This window comes from Lepisma saccharinum, chromosome 1 (assembly GCF_977018435.1).
Source record: "Lepisma saccharinum chromosome 1, izLepSacc3.1, whole genome shotgun sequence".
Lineage (NCBI taxonomy): Eukaryota > Metazoa > Arthropoda > Insecta > Zygentoma > Lepismatidae > Lepisma > Lepisma saccharinum.
Window position 1 is genome coordinate 219,007,873 of NC_139229.1, and position 16,165 is coordinate 219,024,037.

Below are 16,165 nucleotides of genomic sequence, written 5' to 3' on the forward strand. Positions count from 1 at the left end.
TACTTGGATAAATGATAGTCCTTTACGAACTAAAATTGCAGTTCCTGTACCACTTGAATTATAATTATTATATTCTATGTAATTTTGATTACATTCTAGCGAATTTCGGCCTACTTCTTGCAACATCGCAACATCTATACTTTTTTGATGCAAGAAACTACGTAGTGATTTTAACTTTGTTTCATTTTGTATATTATTTATATTTATATTTGCAACTCGTATTACTGAAGTTTCCATATTCCTATATAATACTATTAATAGTATTAAAATAATCCACACTTTTGTATAATACATATTTTCCATATAAATAAATTACTCTAAGTACTATGTTCTTGAGCTGCCTTTTCGCTTTCTTTACTTCGATTACCAGTCCCCATCTTCACTACTGGAGAATTTAATCCAATAATTGGAGCACTATTTGAAAAGTTATTTCCTAATCGTCTGGTAGAACGCCGTTTTGCTATAGAGTTTTTTGTTTTTGTTTTTCGTTTAAGCTTAGTTTCACTTACCTTCATTTGATTACTATTCTCACTCCCACAAGTGGAAATGAGATCACTGTCTTCTTCTGATTCTTGTTTGTCACTCAGTGATTTAGTGGCGGATGCAGTTTCCTCTGGTGATAAGGTAGTGGGGGGGAGGGATGTGTCCATGAATTCTTCCTTTTTCTTCTCACTCTTCATTGATTCTCTTGATTCTTTTTCTTCCTTCGAGTGTTTTTTATCTTGAGGTTCTGACGTTTTTTTATTTGCTCCCTCCTCTTGTGTTCTTCCTATTTGTTTTCCCATCTCATTATTACTGGTTGGCTTCATTTGTGAGGTAACCTCATTTTTCGTCTGATTTGATGCACTAGCTAAACCCTCTGAGCTTACTATGTCGGTCTCACTGGGCAAAGCTGCCTTACTGTAGGTTGCCTTGACTTTCGGTGGGACCCGTAGGGTAGTCATTTGCCGCTGGTTACAACTGTATCTTAAATGTTCATCCGAACCACAGAACTCACACGTTGGAGTTTGTCCCGTATATATCACGTGTGCCTTATATTTGCCAATAGTTACAAATGATGGTATTGGCTTCTTTAATGACATTTTCACCGTACGTACGCCACTGGGCACGGGGTAACGAAACTTTTCACTCCACATTTCTTCTGTCACTTCATCCACTGTTCCATATTCACTGAATTTCCCGTGCACTTGTCTTAATTCAACTTCCATAGGTAAATTAAATACAAGTACGTATTTCACTGTTCGACTTGCGTCGCTAATTTTAACTTTCACTACGTTCCCATTATCATACTTAAATTCTAATTCACCTGGGTACTGTTCTAGCAATTTTAACATAGTACGTTGTCGCACTAATTTCAAATAAACACCTCGCGCAGTTGTCGGTATTTGTATTGCTAAAATTTCATCAATACTGAGTTTAAACTTACTGCAAATGAACTCATGCACGTCCATTGCACTGGGTTTTGCTGCTCCATATGCGAAATTTATCAAAATGGTATTTTCACGTTCCATTTCTATCCTTTTTGTTCTTATTAACTATTGTCAAATACTATTACCGATCAGAGTCCTATTTTCCACTTGGCTCAACACTCGCACTCGGTTTTCCGCGTCACGCGTTATCTAAGCCCGCACGACTGCTTAGCTTCGACCTGCCTCTCCCGTGGCCAAGCACGACCGACTGACTGAGCCACCACGGCCAAAGGTGGCAGAAAAGCGAATTAAAATAAACCAAATCAATCAAATCAATTATGGAGATACTCCCAAGTTGTTGTTTTCAAGTCGTCTCTCTTAAGGAGGAACGCTAGTGGCAACTCTGCCACGCACCCCTGGTAGTTATGTCAGCAGACCAAGCGTTTGCTGTGTTGGGTTGCATACGTACAGGATAGATTTTAATTTCTTATAGCGCAGGAATTAAGCGCTTTCGAGGTAAACTTTATAGGGAAAAGTTACTTGTTTTTATGATATCTACCAGCACCCAAGCTTTGTTGAAAGAGTTTTGTATATATATATATATATATATGCATGTATGTATAATTATACTAGTTTTGTAAGCTAAGATAGAACAATGCTGCTGTGAAGTACAAACTTTATTTCACTGAAATATCTCTGTTCGTTGCAAAGTCATAGTGAATTTAAATATGGGAAGGACCTTTGGAAAACCTTGCATAATATAATATGGTTAAGGATTTGTGATCGATTGTCGAGGCTCGTATGCAGTTTAAGATGTAGTGTTTATTGCTATTAGTGGGAGCTTGAACGTAGATATTCCTCATCTAACACTAGATTATTTAGCTCATTCATAAAAAATGTTAGGACTGGAGAGGGACTTTATGGAAGAATAGGGGTTCATTCCATGCTTTTTCAGCTGAAAACGTAATTGACGGTTTGAGAAGTGCCAGTGAGAGTTTGAATAGCTTAAGTTCCCCTTGTTTCATAGTTCTGCATTTCCTTTCTGCTTATTAGTATCCGAATAAATTTTCAGGGATTTCTTTTTGAAAGAGATTCTGTATAAATCAGCGGAAATATAACCTGCGACGTCTATTCATGTTTAGCATTTTCTTCTCGCTTAGGTTTGGGAGGATATGGCCTAATTTGTTTTTAAAATATGATATACGTGGCGTAAACACGAATTTTTTTACTTTTTGGATTTTGAATTTGTTTCGAACAGACAAATTTTCATCATAAATTCATCACAGTATTCTTGAAAAAGGGGGGGGATCAGTATTTGCACAAGTCTCATTTTAATATGCTTTTAGGATAAAGGCTGGAATGTCCGATTGTAAGATAGAACAGAATAGAATGTATTTGACGACAGCATGTTTCAAAAGTTATTGGGTATGGATTTGCGTTATCATAGGTGAATTTCATCAGTAAAATTGTACCATCAATAAAGTAGTTTTATTTGTAGGAGTAACCGACTTGTAGCTTATATTGTAGTCCTTTTTTCCGTAGCGAGGCAAACGTTTTCACGATGGGAACCTGCAGATGAGGGTTAATAAAAATTCCACAATTCGCAGATGACATGGTAGAATTGCATTAATCAGAGGATAGGAGTAAATTATATGCCCGTTGGGCGTGCATTCACAATCCACTTAACATGTTAATCTGAATTTGCAAATTGTGCCCTGGAGTCAACACTCTGTGTGTAAACACTGGATAATAAATCCAAATGAATTGGATTTGGAAGTTTCACTCCAAATAACGCTGAAAATGGATAACAAGGGATTCATATGCTGCATCCAAATGAAAAATGCATTTGCCTAATATGTAGTCCTCATGAAACAAGTGCCTTATTGAGGGTCCAAGGTATACTAGGCGGCTTCCATTTTAGTGACGTGTGATTATGGAATCGACTTTCGCTACTCGATTTTCGATTCTCGCAACCATTCATTGCCAGTCTCTCCTCTCTTAGATTCGCTAACAGATTCCAAGAACTAAAAAATACCTACTTGATTCTCAAATATTGGATTATTTAACTGAATCAGTAATCTCGGATTCATTATCAGATACTTAAATGATTTCATCCCTTCCATTCCCATTTCAAAACTGGGATCTAACCCAGTATCCTCACACCAAGTGCACGAATGCAAGTTTCTATTACGCTAGACACAAACAGAACCACTTTGGCAAACAAACCGACCATTGTCTTATTGGACAAGATCGAAGGATAGACATAGGCCGCCTGGCGAGAACATCGAAAATAAAACATCAGAAAAATAAGTAAATAAAAATTATATAAAAGAACCGTGGAAACAGCAAAATGTAAATTTCGTTCGAATCATACATCAGCAACCGGAAACAGTTCCAAAGATTCTCAAAAACTGTCTTCAGACATTAGGTATCCACAATAGACTTCATCACAGGAACCTGTCCCATAGTCACATAAAAAGTTCTTACCTGTGCTTTGCACCACACCGTGAAGCCGTATGGGGATGTGGAGTTAGGTCCCCACACTTTCTTGATCACGGCCGAAGGTGAGGGTGATGTGATAAGCATCCTGGCCGCATTTAACCCCCCAGACTTTCCTCCAGGTGCCCTCTTTATACGACGTTGGGTGGACGCCGGAGCCGGAGCCGAAACTGGTGGAAAAAATCCCGGTTCTCCCCCGCCGGGGATAGAACCAGGGTCTTTCGTACGATAGTCAGACGCCCTAACGAGTGAGTGAGCTACCGTTTTAATAGAGAGGTTGCTAAAATACAATTTTTGTACACTGAAAACAATTTCCTGTGTAACACTGAAATTATATTGTGTGTGTGTGATGGTGTGTGTGCGCGGGCGCTCATAGGCGAAAGGAAAATAAGCAACAATAATGAACTACGAAAGAAAGAAATATGGCTTAGTTGATATCAGGTCAGTGTGTTTTCTCAAGACCGAATTTCAAGGAAATAAAGTTCTGAAAAGAGCCTCCTCAGTAGGCTCCTTGCAATCAAGTACTTCTAAGTTTGGTTCCATGTGGGAACTGATGACAGAAGTTACACCAATATATTCTATGTTCGCTTATACTATAAATTTGTTGGGTAATCTCAAGTATATAACTAAAGTTTAAGCATTGGAATTTAATTATTAATTCACTAAGAATCACGGAAGCCATTTGTGTCTAGAAATTGTCTCTCCGTCTATTAATTTCGCGAGACAAATCTTCTATCTCAGAACTCAACTTCTTTGGTCTTGTCTCTTGACATTACTTGTACTATACTGATCGCACTTCCAACTGGTGGCTGGGAAACAACGAATCAGCGATCAGTTGAATTCTCTTAGACTCAAATCGGACACTTTCGAGTCACGAGTCACCGAACGTTGCTGGCTGGACGAAACAAATGAACGTCGAATGCACAGAATGTTGCCAAACATACTGTAATAAGGGGGAGGGGGGAGAGTAGATTAGCGCCGTTACTGGATAAAAGTTGTACAATAGTACGCAAAGCACGGAAAATTAGTACACAAAAATAATCTAATAAAAGCAACTGACAAAACTAACGTACGCTTGTAACGAAAGAGCGATGTTGCCCCTGCAGCTTGTACTTCGCAACTGAGGTTGTTGACACTCATCGAGACACATAGTGGCACACACACCCGATTGGTGGACAGATAGAGCTATGTAGCAAAAAGTAGGTCAGCCGGCAGTTGGAAAATTGATCAGTATAGAGACTCGGTTCTGATAAATATCTGTGAAGTGAACCTTTACTCCATGTGTAACTTATGTGTTCAGAAGTGATTCTCCGTAGGACTCGACTTGAAATCTCAAAAGTTCCGGAGGAACTAGCGGTAGAATTTATGGAGCGGCTACTCCGGTTCAAAGCAGAAGTCTACAGAGGTTTTCAACAAAAACCGGAAATCGAATCTGACGCGCAAACAGCCGAAAGACCAACTTTGTTTCCTCCTCTGCAATTGCACCGCAAGTTAATCTGTTCCGGGTCAAAGATGATTCCAGAGATAGCTCTCTCAGGCCAACTCCAAGAAGGAAAAGAAGAAGAAACCCGAAGCTGTCCGGAACTCCGGAAGTTGATTGTGCCCTCCGACTACGTGCGAGAGGTTCCGGAAGGTAATTACCGTTCCTATTTCTGCGACATTGGCTTCCACAACGTCGCTAATCAGAATGGAACGGCGAAGAGTGGTAAGAAGTCATCGCGCCTCCAATTGGTGCTTCCAGGGAACTTTCCGTAAGACTTCCAGCCAATTGAGCGTATCTTGAGGAAGGGTGGAAGTATTACCATCAAAACGACGTCCGGACACATTCGAGAATGAAAGTGGTTATCACAAGATGATTCTCCTCTTCGTGAGCTCTGCTCGTCGTATCTCTAGAGCTACTAAAACCGGAAGACGAATATTAATTGTTGATATCGTCCATGCAAGTAAACACACATCATATATCTTCAATATTATGTGCATTAAGTCATCTCCCAATTACGTCCACTTTCCGAAGAGTGTTATGCACAGATCCATAGAAGTCAAAAGTTCCAAGCAAAATCACATTCCAATTTAATGCAAAGTGTAATGCTAACAGCATGACCTTCCCTGATAACGTAATGAAATCTGTTGCCTTGTATTCAAATGTCCTAGGTTCGATTCACGCCGAAGGCATATTATACATTGGTTGGTTTACAATTTAAATAGTAGGTCCAGTCACGATTAGCTTGTCTCGGCATAAGTTGGATTTAGAACATAGATGTAAACCTTTCGTTCACTTCATTAAAGAATTTTCTGAAGTTTCTAATCGATTAATATACAAATAGCTGATAATGGTAATTCTCGAAGTCGTAGATCGAATACAAAAATAGCAGTAAAAGTACCCAAATTTCTTTCAACATGAATTGCAAATCAATAAATATCTGTAACTAACAAATCGACTGCGATATCTCAAATACTATAATTAAAACTAGAATCAAATTCGGTTCTTAATAAATGACTGTAAGAGAGTGATTTTCATCGTATAGAATGATAGGATGGATATGTCGGCCACTACGTGAAAACAAGCATAATGTGACTCTATCAATATTACGGAAACTAAACAATAATGACGTGAATGACAATGCTTGTGAAGGATATCTGAAAGTGTACCCATATTGTACAGGCACGTGTGAGTTACCGTTTGAAATCTCTGACATGATATTCTTCTCTGCCTTACTAGTACTGCTTCATTCTTACAAATAATCCAATGAACTCTTAAAATGAATCCTATTATATGAAATGAAGAATAACTACACATTTCTTGTGCTAAACTTCCATTTTTATTATTTTGAGCGAAAATCATGATTGGTGTTACACCAATTGAAACGAATAAGAAAATATCCATGAAAAACTTACAGATGCATAATTCGATAAATTTTGTGTACATGTAGCAATTAACAATGCAGCAAGGGTGATCTTTTAGGAAAGCCTCAACTCAGTTAACTGTTAATTTCTTCACGTAGTAACTGCATTGTTGTAGGCTAACGAGGTTCCCTGGCTCCTGGATCAACAGACAGAATTATCCTCTCTTGTATATGTGTGCGATGATCTGTGTTTTATCCTTGTTGTTGTTGAGTGTCGCTATACAATTTCAAATTTTATAATAGAAGCTTCAATTTTCAGATGTTTTGTTGACAAAAAGATGATGAGATTTAATTACAACACAAAGAAAAGGGCAGATTTGTTCATATTGTTGAGTACTCGTGCAAGTTCAATTCTCCTCCTTAAAAATGTCGACAATTTGCATCGAAATTTTAGAACTATACTCTGTCCCGGTAATCTGTGGAGCAAGGCCGCGCATAACGGTAGATAGGGAAGAAAGCGAGTAGGCGGAGCGAATCAGCACGCGTTTCTGCTAACAGCTGGTAGCTGTAGCCGCATTTTCCTCTACATGCACTCACTTCCCTCTCACGCGTTCATTGGTGGAGCCCTCTAGAGTCAGAACTTGCGCAGACACTTGTTTTCGTTCGCTTGCTTCAGAAATTCCATGGATAGACGGAATACAAAATGGTCCCAATAGTCTAATGCGAGTGGGAATTATTTTGCCAAAGTATGAAATACGTCCCTTTTCTATTAGACTAATTGGAATTCAATCAGTGCTCGAAGAAAGGCATGTGGGGAGGGGGATAGTATCCTGCATAATTTTTGTAAAGCATCTTCCGGGATGTAAAGGGTGAGCACCCAAATGTCAACCTCCAACATCAACCTTGCTTCCACGTAGTATTCCCTGGACCTGCAACCAGGATAATCCTCTGTGGAGCTCGTGTTGAGTTTTCCCCATATGTATGTGATTGTCCCTTCATTCATCTCATGTTATCACCACTCATCCTCATCTACGCGATTAGCCAAAAGTGGCAGAAAAGCGAAATCAAATAAACTAAATCAATCAATCAATCAATCAGATCAAATCAAACAAAGCACCCCAGCCAATCTTTCTTATTGTTACCACGTTAAAACATTTGAGCTGGGCCCTTTACAACTTCCACTTCAAGTGATGAATAGAATTTCGTAGTTTAGAATAGGAGTTGAACTCTTGAGAAATGGTCCAACCGGAAGTGGAATCTGGTACTCCTTGATTGCAAGCCTCTAAGTTAGTGCAGGCTGCAGGAGAAGCTACAATGTAAACTATCCTGTAGGTATTCATATATGGGTTTAGTCTACTCATTACCAAAGGCTTCTAGGGGTCTTTTCTTTCTAATTGTTCGTTTATAAATTTCATGTAATCGGAATTTCTTCCTGATCATCGCGATTAGTCAGAATTGGGGAAGCAAAAAAAAAAAACATACAATACAGTATGGCAACATGGTAGAGCCTGATTATTTTCGTAACATCTCCAGCTGACTGGGCGAGTCTCACTAGCAAGCCTACCTACAGCGCACAGTTACAGCGCCTTGAATAACGTAGTGTGGAAAACGGCACTGGTGTTGAACCCGGTGCTTGGTATTCGTCTGCTTATAATGGAAGTAAATGGAGTTTTCGCTGCAACGTCTGATTCTTTTATATGAAGCATTTCTATGAGTGTGATAATTGCTATGATATTTGGTACAGTGGTCGCAAAGATATTAACGAACATTCTAGACAGTCGACCACGTCCTGTTATCGTCATACTTTCGTTAATAATACGGGAGAAAAAATACGCGTGGAATGCTCTTGGCAACTAAATTTTTGTGTATGAATTAGGTTCATTATTATTATCATCATCATCATCATTTCTTTTAAAGATATAAACACTGAAGCATTGTATTTTTGATATTTACTGTCTCTTTTCTTCCGATTTAAACTAATCGCGGAGATGATGATAATGATGATTGCATGAAACGACAAGGGGAAGCACACAAAACTTTCTTAGTGCTATCGACATGAGTGTAAGACAACTTTCAAACCAATGGGACGCTGGCCTGTGCTTCCCGCCATGCCGCTACGATGTGAAATGTTGCTCTTGATTGGATCGTTTCCAAGCAACATGTGTCGCTTCGGTGTGAAAGTTGCCTTGGACCGAAGGACCCGTGTCGCTTTGGTGTGAAATCCTCGTATCGTTTGTCGCGTGTCGCTTTGGTGTAAAATCTCCTTGAGGAAACGGTGCAGTCAGAGCTTGTGTCCCTACGGTTCGAAAGGCTGCATTGATTACGGACTGCTCGCTTCCAAGCGACACTTGTGGTTTGTCGCCTCGGTATGAAATATCTCTCAGGATACTATTTATATTCTAATAACATAGAAAATTAAAACTCTAGTACACAATCCAACACCAGACGTCCGGAATCACTTTGCGATGTTTCTTCTTGTGTTACGCATGCTATTTATTTATTAATTTTATTTTACTTTTCTTTCCAAATTAATGTCATTTCGTGACTGCAAATCACTCCACAAATATAACTGTTTCCATCAATTCACGTACTGCCTTTCAAGACAAACAAATCTACATAATATATTCCAAAAACTAACAAAGTCGCATTACTTTCATAAGAAAATTAGCACCGGCATTGATCGCACTGCCATCTGAGTCATTCCACGCCAAATCAACACAGATATGTGCAATTTCCAACCTGACCATCATCGATTTTCATGAAATTTGGGGAGTTGAAACTATGCATGGAACTATGGAAATTTTTAGTTTCGTTTGTCTTGTAATTGTTAAATTATTCAAGGTCAAAGTTGGCATAAATTGCCCTCTTTGAGCCCGCTTAGCTGTACTAAATGTGCTGTAGCTCCGCCCCTATTTTGTGTAAGAAGATCAAATAAAGCTTATTGTACAGGGAATTGAACAAGTTTTCCAGTGATATATAACAAGCCTATCTTGGGATAAAAACATAATTTTATCACGTGACCTTGTCCTTTGACCTTTAATATCTCAAAACATGTCATCACCAAAAATGATGAAAAAATATATTTGGTTCCTTATGCCATACTCTAAAACATATCAAAATATGATTCTGGGACTGCAATGGGATCAGAAGATAAAAAATAATATGTGTAACTATGTGACTGATAAAAGCCCCATTACGTGAACTATGACGAGTCAAATGTCCCTTAACACCCCTACAAAATGTCAATTAGTTATCCTGGGTATAATTGGTCATGAAAGAAATAGGTTAATCACAGGGAGATCCCTAGCTGTGTGTGTCAAGCTCAGATCCGCCATATTATTGACCGCCATATTGAATTCAACGCAAACATTTCAAAGGAAAGGGAGTGATGTGATATATCAAATCAGGCTAGAATTTCACGAGAAATGAAGTGACGAAGATTTTTCCAACATATATTTAACCAGCAAAAAGTTATTACTGCATGCTTGTAACCATTTTCTCCTTTTCGAGGTGTTAAAAACAAAGCATTAGAATGCTCCTAACGTGTTAGGAACTCATCGAGATTACGCTGACATCTCGGGAGAGAAAGAAGTATACGCACCATTACATATGATTTTAATCAGCGACATTCACCAAATAGTTGAATAGTGAAGAATATTGGGAAATGTATCTCAAACAAACACTTGCTTTGGAATGAAAAATCTTCAGTGACGAGGCTAATTTTTATGTTCACGATGAACTTAATATAAAGAATATGCAATATCTGTGATTTGATAATCTACAGTATACAGATCCCAGCCGAATGGTTGTTGCTGGTAAGCTAATGATGGGGTATAGTGTATGGAGAACGGGAATGGTTGGTCCAAATTCAACAACAGAACCTTAAATGGTGAGAGCTTCTTGGATTTGTTAAGTGAACAGGTTTTTCATCCTTGCTTACGGGCTATGGCATTTTTCCAGAGTTTTGAAACAGAACAGTGTGTGACCACACCATGTGGACATTTTGGCAATTTCTTCATGGTAATTTTCTAGGTAGATTGATGGGCAGACAGGGATCTAGTAAAAGGCCTGCACATTCCCCAGATCAAACATCTTAGGAGGACTTTTACCTTCAGAAATGTTTAAAGAAAATGTACTAAAAGTCCATGACATTGACCATCTGAGAGAAGGCATAGTTGCTGATTGCGATGATGTTGCACCTGCTACATTGTCAAATATTCTATGTGAGTGTGAGAGACGTCAACGAGTGTGTTCACACGCAGTGGCGTGGCGTGACTTTTTCAAAAGTGTTACCGGCTATCAGACGTTATCATATCCACCCTACCGCCCACACCCCCAAAAACATGCCTTTGATCTGGAATATATATATATATATATATATATATATATATATATATATATATATATATATATATTAATCCGCTCAATGATTTATTTAGCCACAATCACTCCTAGAAAGAACTACCACTCATGAGAGAGTTACCGTGAAAATCCAGTGAATAGTAGTCGAGCCTTGTCAACCATTTCAGTTTCTTAGCAAAGAGGTGGAAAGGGGAAGAAGAACCTCACATTCGGGTCAGGTTGACTTTTCTGCGTTGAGCAGACGACAGAATTCCCCTCCTACAGCGGTGGGAGGAAGTCCAGATGTACGTACTACTGTTGTCAAATTGATCTTTTTTTTTTGGAGTAAGGTTTGTCCAAATCACGGATCGCATCAAGTACTTATGTTTTCGTCTATTTCTAAACAGTCTCAGTAGTAGTTAAATCCAGCTTTGGCTTTGCAGTCTAGTTCTTGTTGCTTCAGAGAAATTAGCTCTTGTCTGGAAATCCAATGTGACAACACTTGCTGATCCGGTAGGCCGCAGCGGCAACCGGGCCCCTAAACAGGCATATGAATAACCCCCTAGCACACATGCCATTAAGTCTTTCCCCGATGTTCCCTTGCATTGGCGGGCGCCCTTTCCTCTTGTTGCCTCTTGAGGGTAGCGGAAAGGCCTGTCTCTTCGCTTTTGCAGAAAAATGTCCTCTGCAATATACACTCAACTGCAACGATGTCGGTCTTATTTAACAATGTTGTTATTTTATTGAGAGAAAAAAACTTTAAATTTCTTTACATTTTGCTGTTACCTGCGGTAACACCGACTACATGAACGCCACGCCTCTGGCTCACAGGAATATTGACAACACTATAATGTGCATATATCGTAAGTGAAAGATATGCGTATAACGTTTTGCTGCCTAAAAATAAGTTGGGAAAACCTTTGCTGCTTCATTTCTCGTGAAATTCTAGCCTGATTTGATATATCACATCACTCCCTTTCCTTTGAAATTTTTGCGTTGAATTCAATATGGCGGTCAATAATATGGCGGACCTGAGCTTGACACACACAGCTAGGGATCTCCCTGTGATTAACCTATTTCTTTCATGACCAATTATACCCAGGATAACTAATTGACATTTTGTAGGGGTGTTAAGGGACATTTGACTCGTCATAGTTCACGTAATGGGGCTTTTATCAGTCACATAGTTACACATATTATTTTTTATCTTCTGATCCCATTGCAGTCCCAGAATCATATTTTGATATGTTTTAGAGTATGGCATGAGGAACCAAATATATTTTTTTCATCATTTTTGGTGATGACATGTTTTGAGATATTAAAGGTCAAAGGACAAGGTCACGTGATAAAATTATATTGTTATCCAAAGATAGGCTTGTTATATATCACTGGAAAACTTGTTTAATTCGCTGTACAGTGGGATCCATGAGAATTACCGTGCAAATTGTCCATGGCTATTTTCATTAATTTTTCTCTTACATCCTATGTGTTTTTAAGCGATGGATTTTCATGTATGTTGGTGCAGAAGTTGTCAACAGCTTGTTTTGAGTTTTCGTTTAATTCTTGAAGCTCTTATTGGGACAAATAAAGTGCACGAACATGGTTATGGACAATTTGCGCGGTAATACTCATGGATCCCACTGTACAATAAGCTTTATTTGATCTTCCTACGCGAAATAGGGGCGGAGTTACAGCACATTTAGTATAGCTAAGCGGGCTCCAAAAGGACAATTTATGCGAACTTTGACCTTGAATAATTTAACAATTACAGGACATACGAGACTCAAAATTTCCATAGTTACTAAGTTCCATGCATAGTTTCAACTTCCCAAATTTCATGAAAATCGGTGATGGTCAGGTTGGGGCCTGTGTTGATTTCGCATGAAATAACTCATCTACGTTTCTCATCCGTCTGGGGAACCAGTTTCTTCGGTCGTTTTCCACACTACATTATTCAAGGCGCTGTAGCACAGTGCAAGAAAAAAAGTTAACGATATGTGCCGCGAGAGATGACGTCAGCGGCTTACTTGCTGATTGTTTCTGGTGTTATGACCCGCTCCGAATCTGCAAATGCATGACGGTCAGAGCTGTTACGAAAATAATCTCACTCTACCTCTTTATTTCTGCACAAATTGAACCTGGTATTTATATTTACGTGTCTTTCATTATTCCTTTGTTTCTTTCGTTCCAGTCTCCATCTTTCAAATTTTCTCGGAAGGCCTCTTCGTCTTATTCGCTCAAATTGGAACCTCCCAAGCAGAAGGTGAAGGCAAAACGGAAACCACTGTCCACCCCCGCTTCCCCCTCCCGTTCACGCGAGCCCCAATGTACCTGCATGACGGCGGAGCAATACGCCAGGCTTCGTGCACAGGACCCACGCTACAGAGGTGAGTTTCATAGTATTCCTACGCTTTATGTCCGTCTGTGTAATGTTGGTGTACACCATACGCAGTGTGTTTAACAATTATGTGTAGGCAATGTTCTGAAAATTGTTGGACTGTAGCTTTTAGGACTATAGTGGTGGTAAAGGTAGTAGCGTCTGAAAGAAATCACACAATGACAGAAAGAAACCAAGATGGCGAATACTAATTATCATGAAAAAATGATAGCAACACATTTGAATGTTTTCATAGACATAGCATTAGATTTTCGATTACCATGTTTGTTGGCATAACAGCACTTGCGAATTTAATTGGTCATTATCAAATTATTTCCTTATAGATTTGGCTGTAACGAGAGGGAACGGGCTTTGGTTTTATTAGTGGAGCAAGTACTAATTGTTCGCAGGAAATAACTAAACGGAAACACTTCTATGATATTTTCAGTAATTTACTTTCTTGTTTGTAGAATAATGAGGTCAGAATAGCAACAAGAGAACATTACTAAGATGTTTTAACTATTGTGTGGCTCGAATAGCAACAGTAGTTAATTTCCATAATGTTTTCCATAATTTATTTTCTTGGTGGTCGAATAGCAACAAGAAGAAATTGCTAAGCTATTTGCATGATTTTTTTTTCTTCTCGAATATCGAAGGAGGGGTAGAACAAGATAAACTTTCACAGCGTGTAGAGGTAGACGACATCAAGACAAACAACTTTTCTGTGAAACGTTTTGCAACCGCCACCCCAGAAAATGACATTTCTATCCTGTAGGCGGGTTCGAATCCCAGCTCGAGCATGGCTGTTCTTTGTGAATGTAACTTCATTAGAGTCAAAGTTAATCTTAATTCGTAATTGAATATCATAGCAGCAGCATAATTTACTTTGATGTTCGAATAACGAGGTCAGAATAGCAATAAGAATAAATTTCTATGACGTTTCCAGTAATTTATTTTGTTTTTTAACAACACAACCAAGATGCTTCCATCTACACTTTAGTTTCTGCAGTTAGCTTTCCCTAAGCAGCCCTGCTGCAATTATGCTCAAAGTTTTGAGCAAGTTGAAAGTGCCATGGGGTAATTGTAAAATTGTACATATTTATAAAATTTGCGTAGCACAACACAATTCACTCCAGCGCTCCTATTTCTGATTTTTTGTCCATATCGGAAGAGAGAGAAAACAGGTCATTGCATTTGACAGCTGCCTGTCTACCGTGAAACCCAGCAACCGCAAATTTCTGTTGGGTAAGCGGGATAACATCAGCCTCCTGGAGTGGCGGAACACCAAACATCAGAGAGAGAGGTTTCTTGCTTTGTTTTATGCCAGGCGAGAAGGCGCAAGGTTTTGGCAGACCACATAGGCAAAGAAGTTATGGCTGCGGTCGTGACTAATTTACTATGTGGTTCCGTAACAATTGTTGGTCTGACCAACTTCTTCATTCGTGGTTGTTTCTTTCTTACTCCTTCTGATAAGATTTAGATACAGAAAGTGCTGCTGATTTAAGTTATGTGTTTAGAGAGTAATCGTTCTGTAATGTCGATGCCACACAGCCGTAAGTCAAATACATATATATTAATAGGCTTTGTTGATTGGGAGGAAACAAGTAGCGTTTTGCACACACCTTGATGCCACTTCTCTCGTACACAACTGACGTACCTACGAATATTTCAATTTCACAATTATTCAAGTCTAGAAATTGAGCAACATAAACAACTCAATATTGATCTGGCATTAATTCAAATGTATCTATTTTATTGTTGTTGGATTACGCTTGTATTCTACAGCAAATTGTCCCCCACCGTAGCGGTGCGGTCTTAGGCGTCTTCCTTTGAGCTTCGGCTACTGGACGCACGCAGGTTGGAGTCTCCTGGGGGAAGCGTAACAACTCTTCTCCTGAGATACCGCCCGCGTATGAGACCGGTGGCCACCCACCGTCCTGAGGAAATCGGGGAGCTACGAGTGAGTAACGTAACCCGGTCATGGAAACCTACAACAAGGACTGGGGCTCCATCATGCTGACCACACTTCACCCCGTAACCGGCTGGATGATCTCCCACGTCAGCAGATGGGAGTGAGGCCGGCTGTCGGTACGTAGGCCCTGGTCCTCACGGGTTATTATTTATCTACAGATACTTCAGTGACCGAATGCGTTGAGGGGTCGCTCACTATCAGAAGTTTTATCTTTTGATCCTAAGATTGGTCATGGAAACTTTCCTCATCGTCGCGATTTGCCTAAAGTGGAAGAAAATCGACATAAAAAATAAAGAAAATACAAATTCAAGACATCAACGAACACAAACTTGAATGAAGTATCTCCATATAATATAAAATGCTCCCTAGCATTACATGTGAATAAACAGCCCAATTACGATATCATCATGTAATGTAACAATATTGTAATGCAACCTACATCCTTTAAATTCTTCCTAGAAAACGCAAAGCGAAGAGCAGAAGTTCTTTATTCAGTTCACCAACCAATCTCATCGCTGTGATTAACTTTGGAAAGTAAGGAAGTAGTGTACACTGTAAAATACACATATTTTAAAATTATTAATAAACATGTGCAATTATATTATCGACCAGTGGATTTATGGATGATCTCTTCAAATGTGACTTCATATGTCTGAGACTTTTTTGTGGAAAAAAATGCCCTCCACTTACAAGCAATGTCGAAATAATAACCTGCTAGATTTGT

General features: G+C 39.1%; 1 protein-coding gene across 8 annotated transcripts in view; it reads left to right on the plus strand.

The window, feature by feature from the left end:
- Positions 1-16,165, plus strand: part of sif (guanine nucleotide exchange factor still life) — a 674,511-nt gene that overhangs the window by 245,768 nt on the left and 412,578 nt on the right. For all 8 annotated transcript variants that reach the window (XM_083112141.1, XM_083112137.1, XM_083112140.1 and 5 more), the window contains one exon: positions 13,284-13,479. In XM_083112141.1, the coding sequence (XP_082968267.1) occupies positions 13,284-13,479 (196 nt within the window). The remainder of the gene's footprint in view (positions 1-13,283; positions 13,480-16,165) is intronic.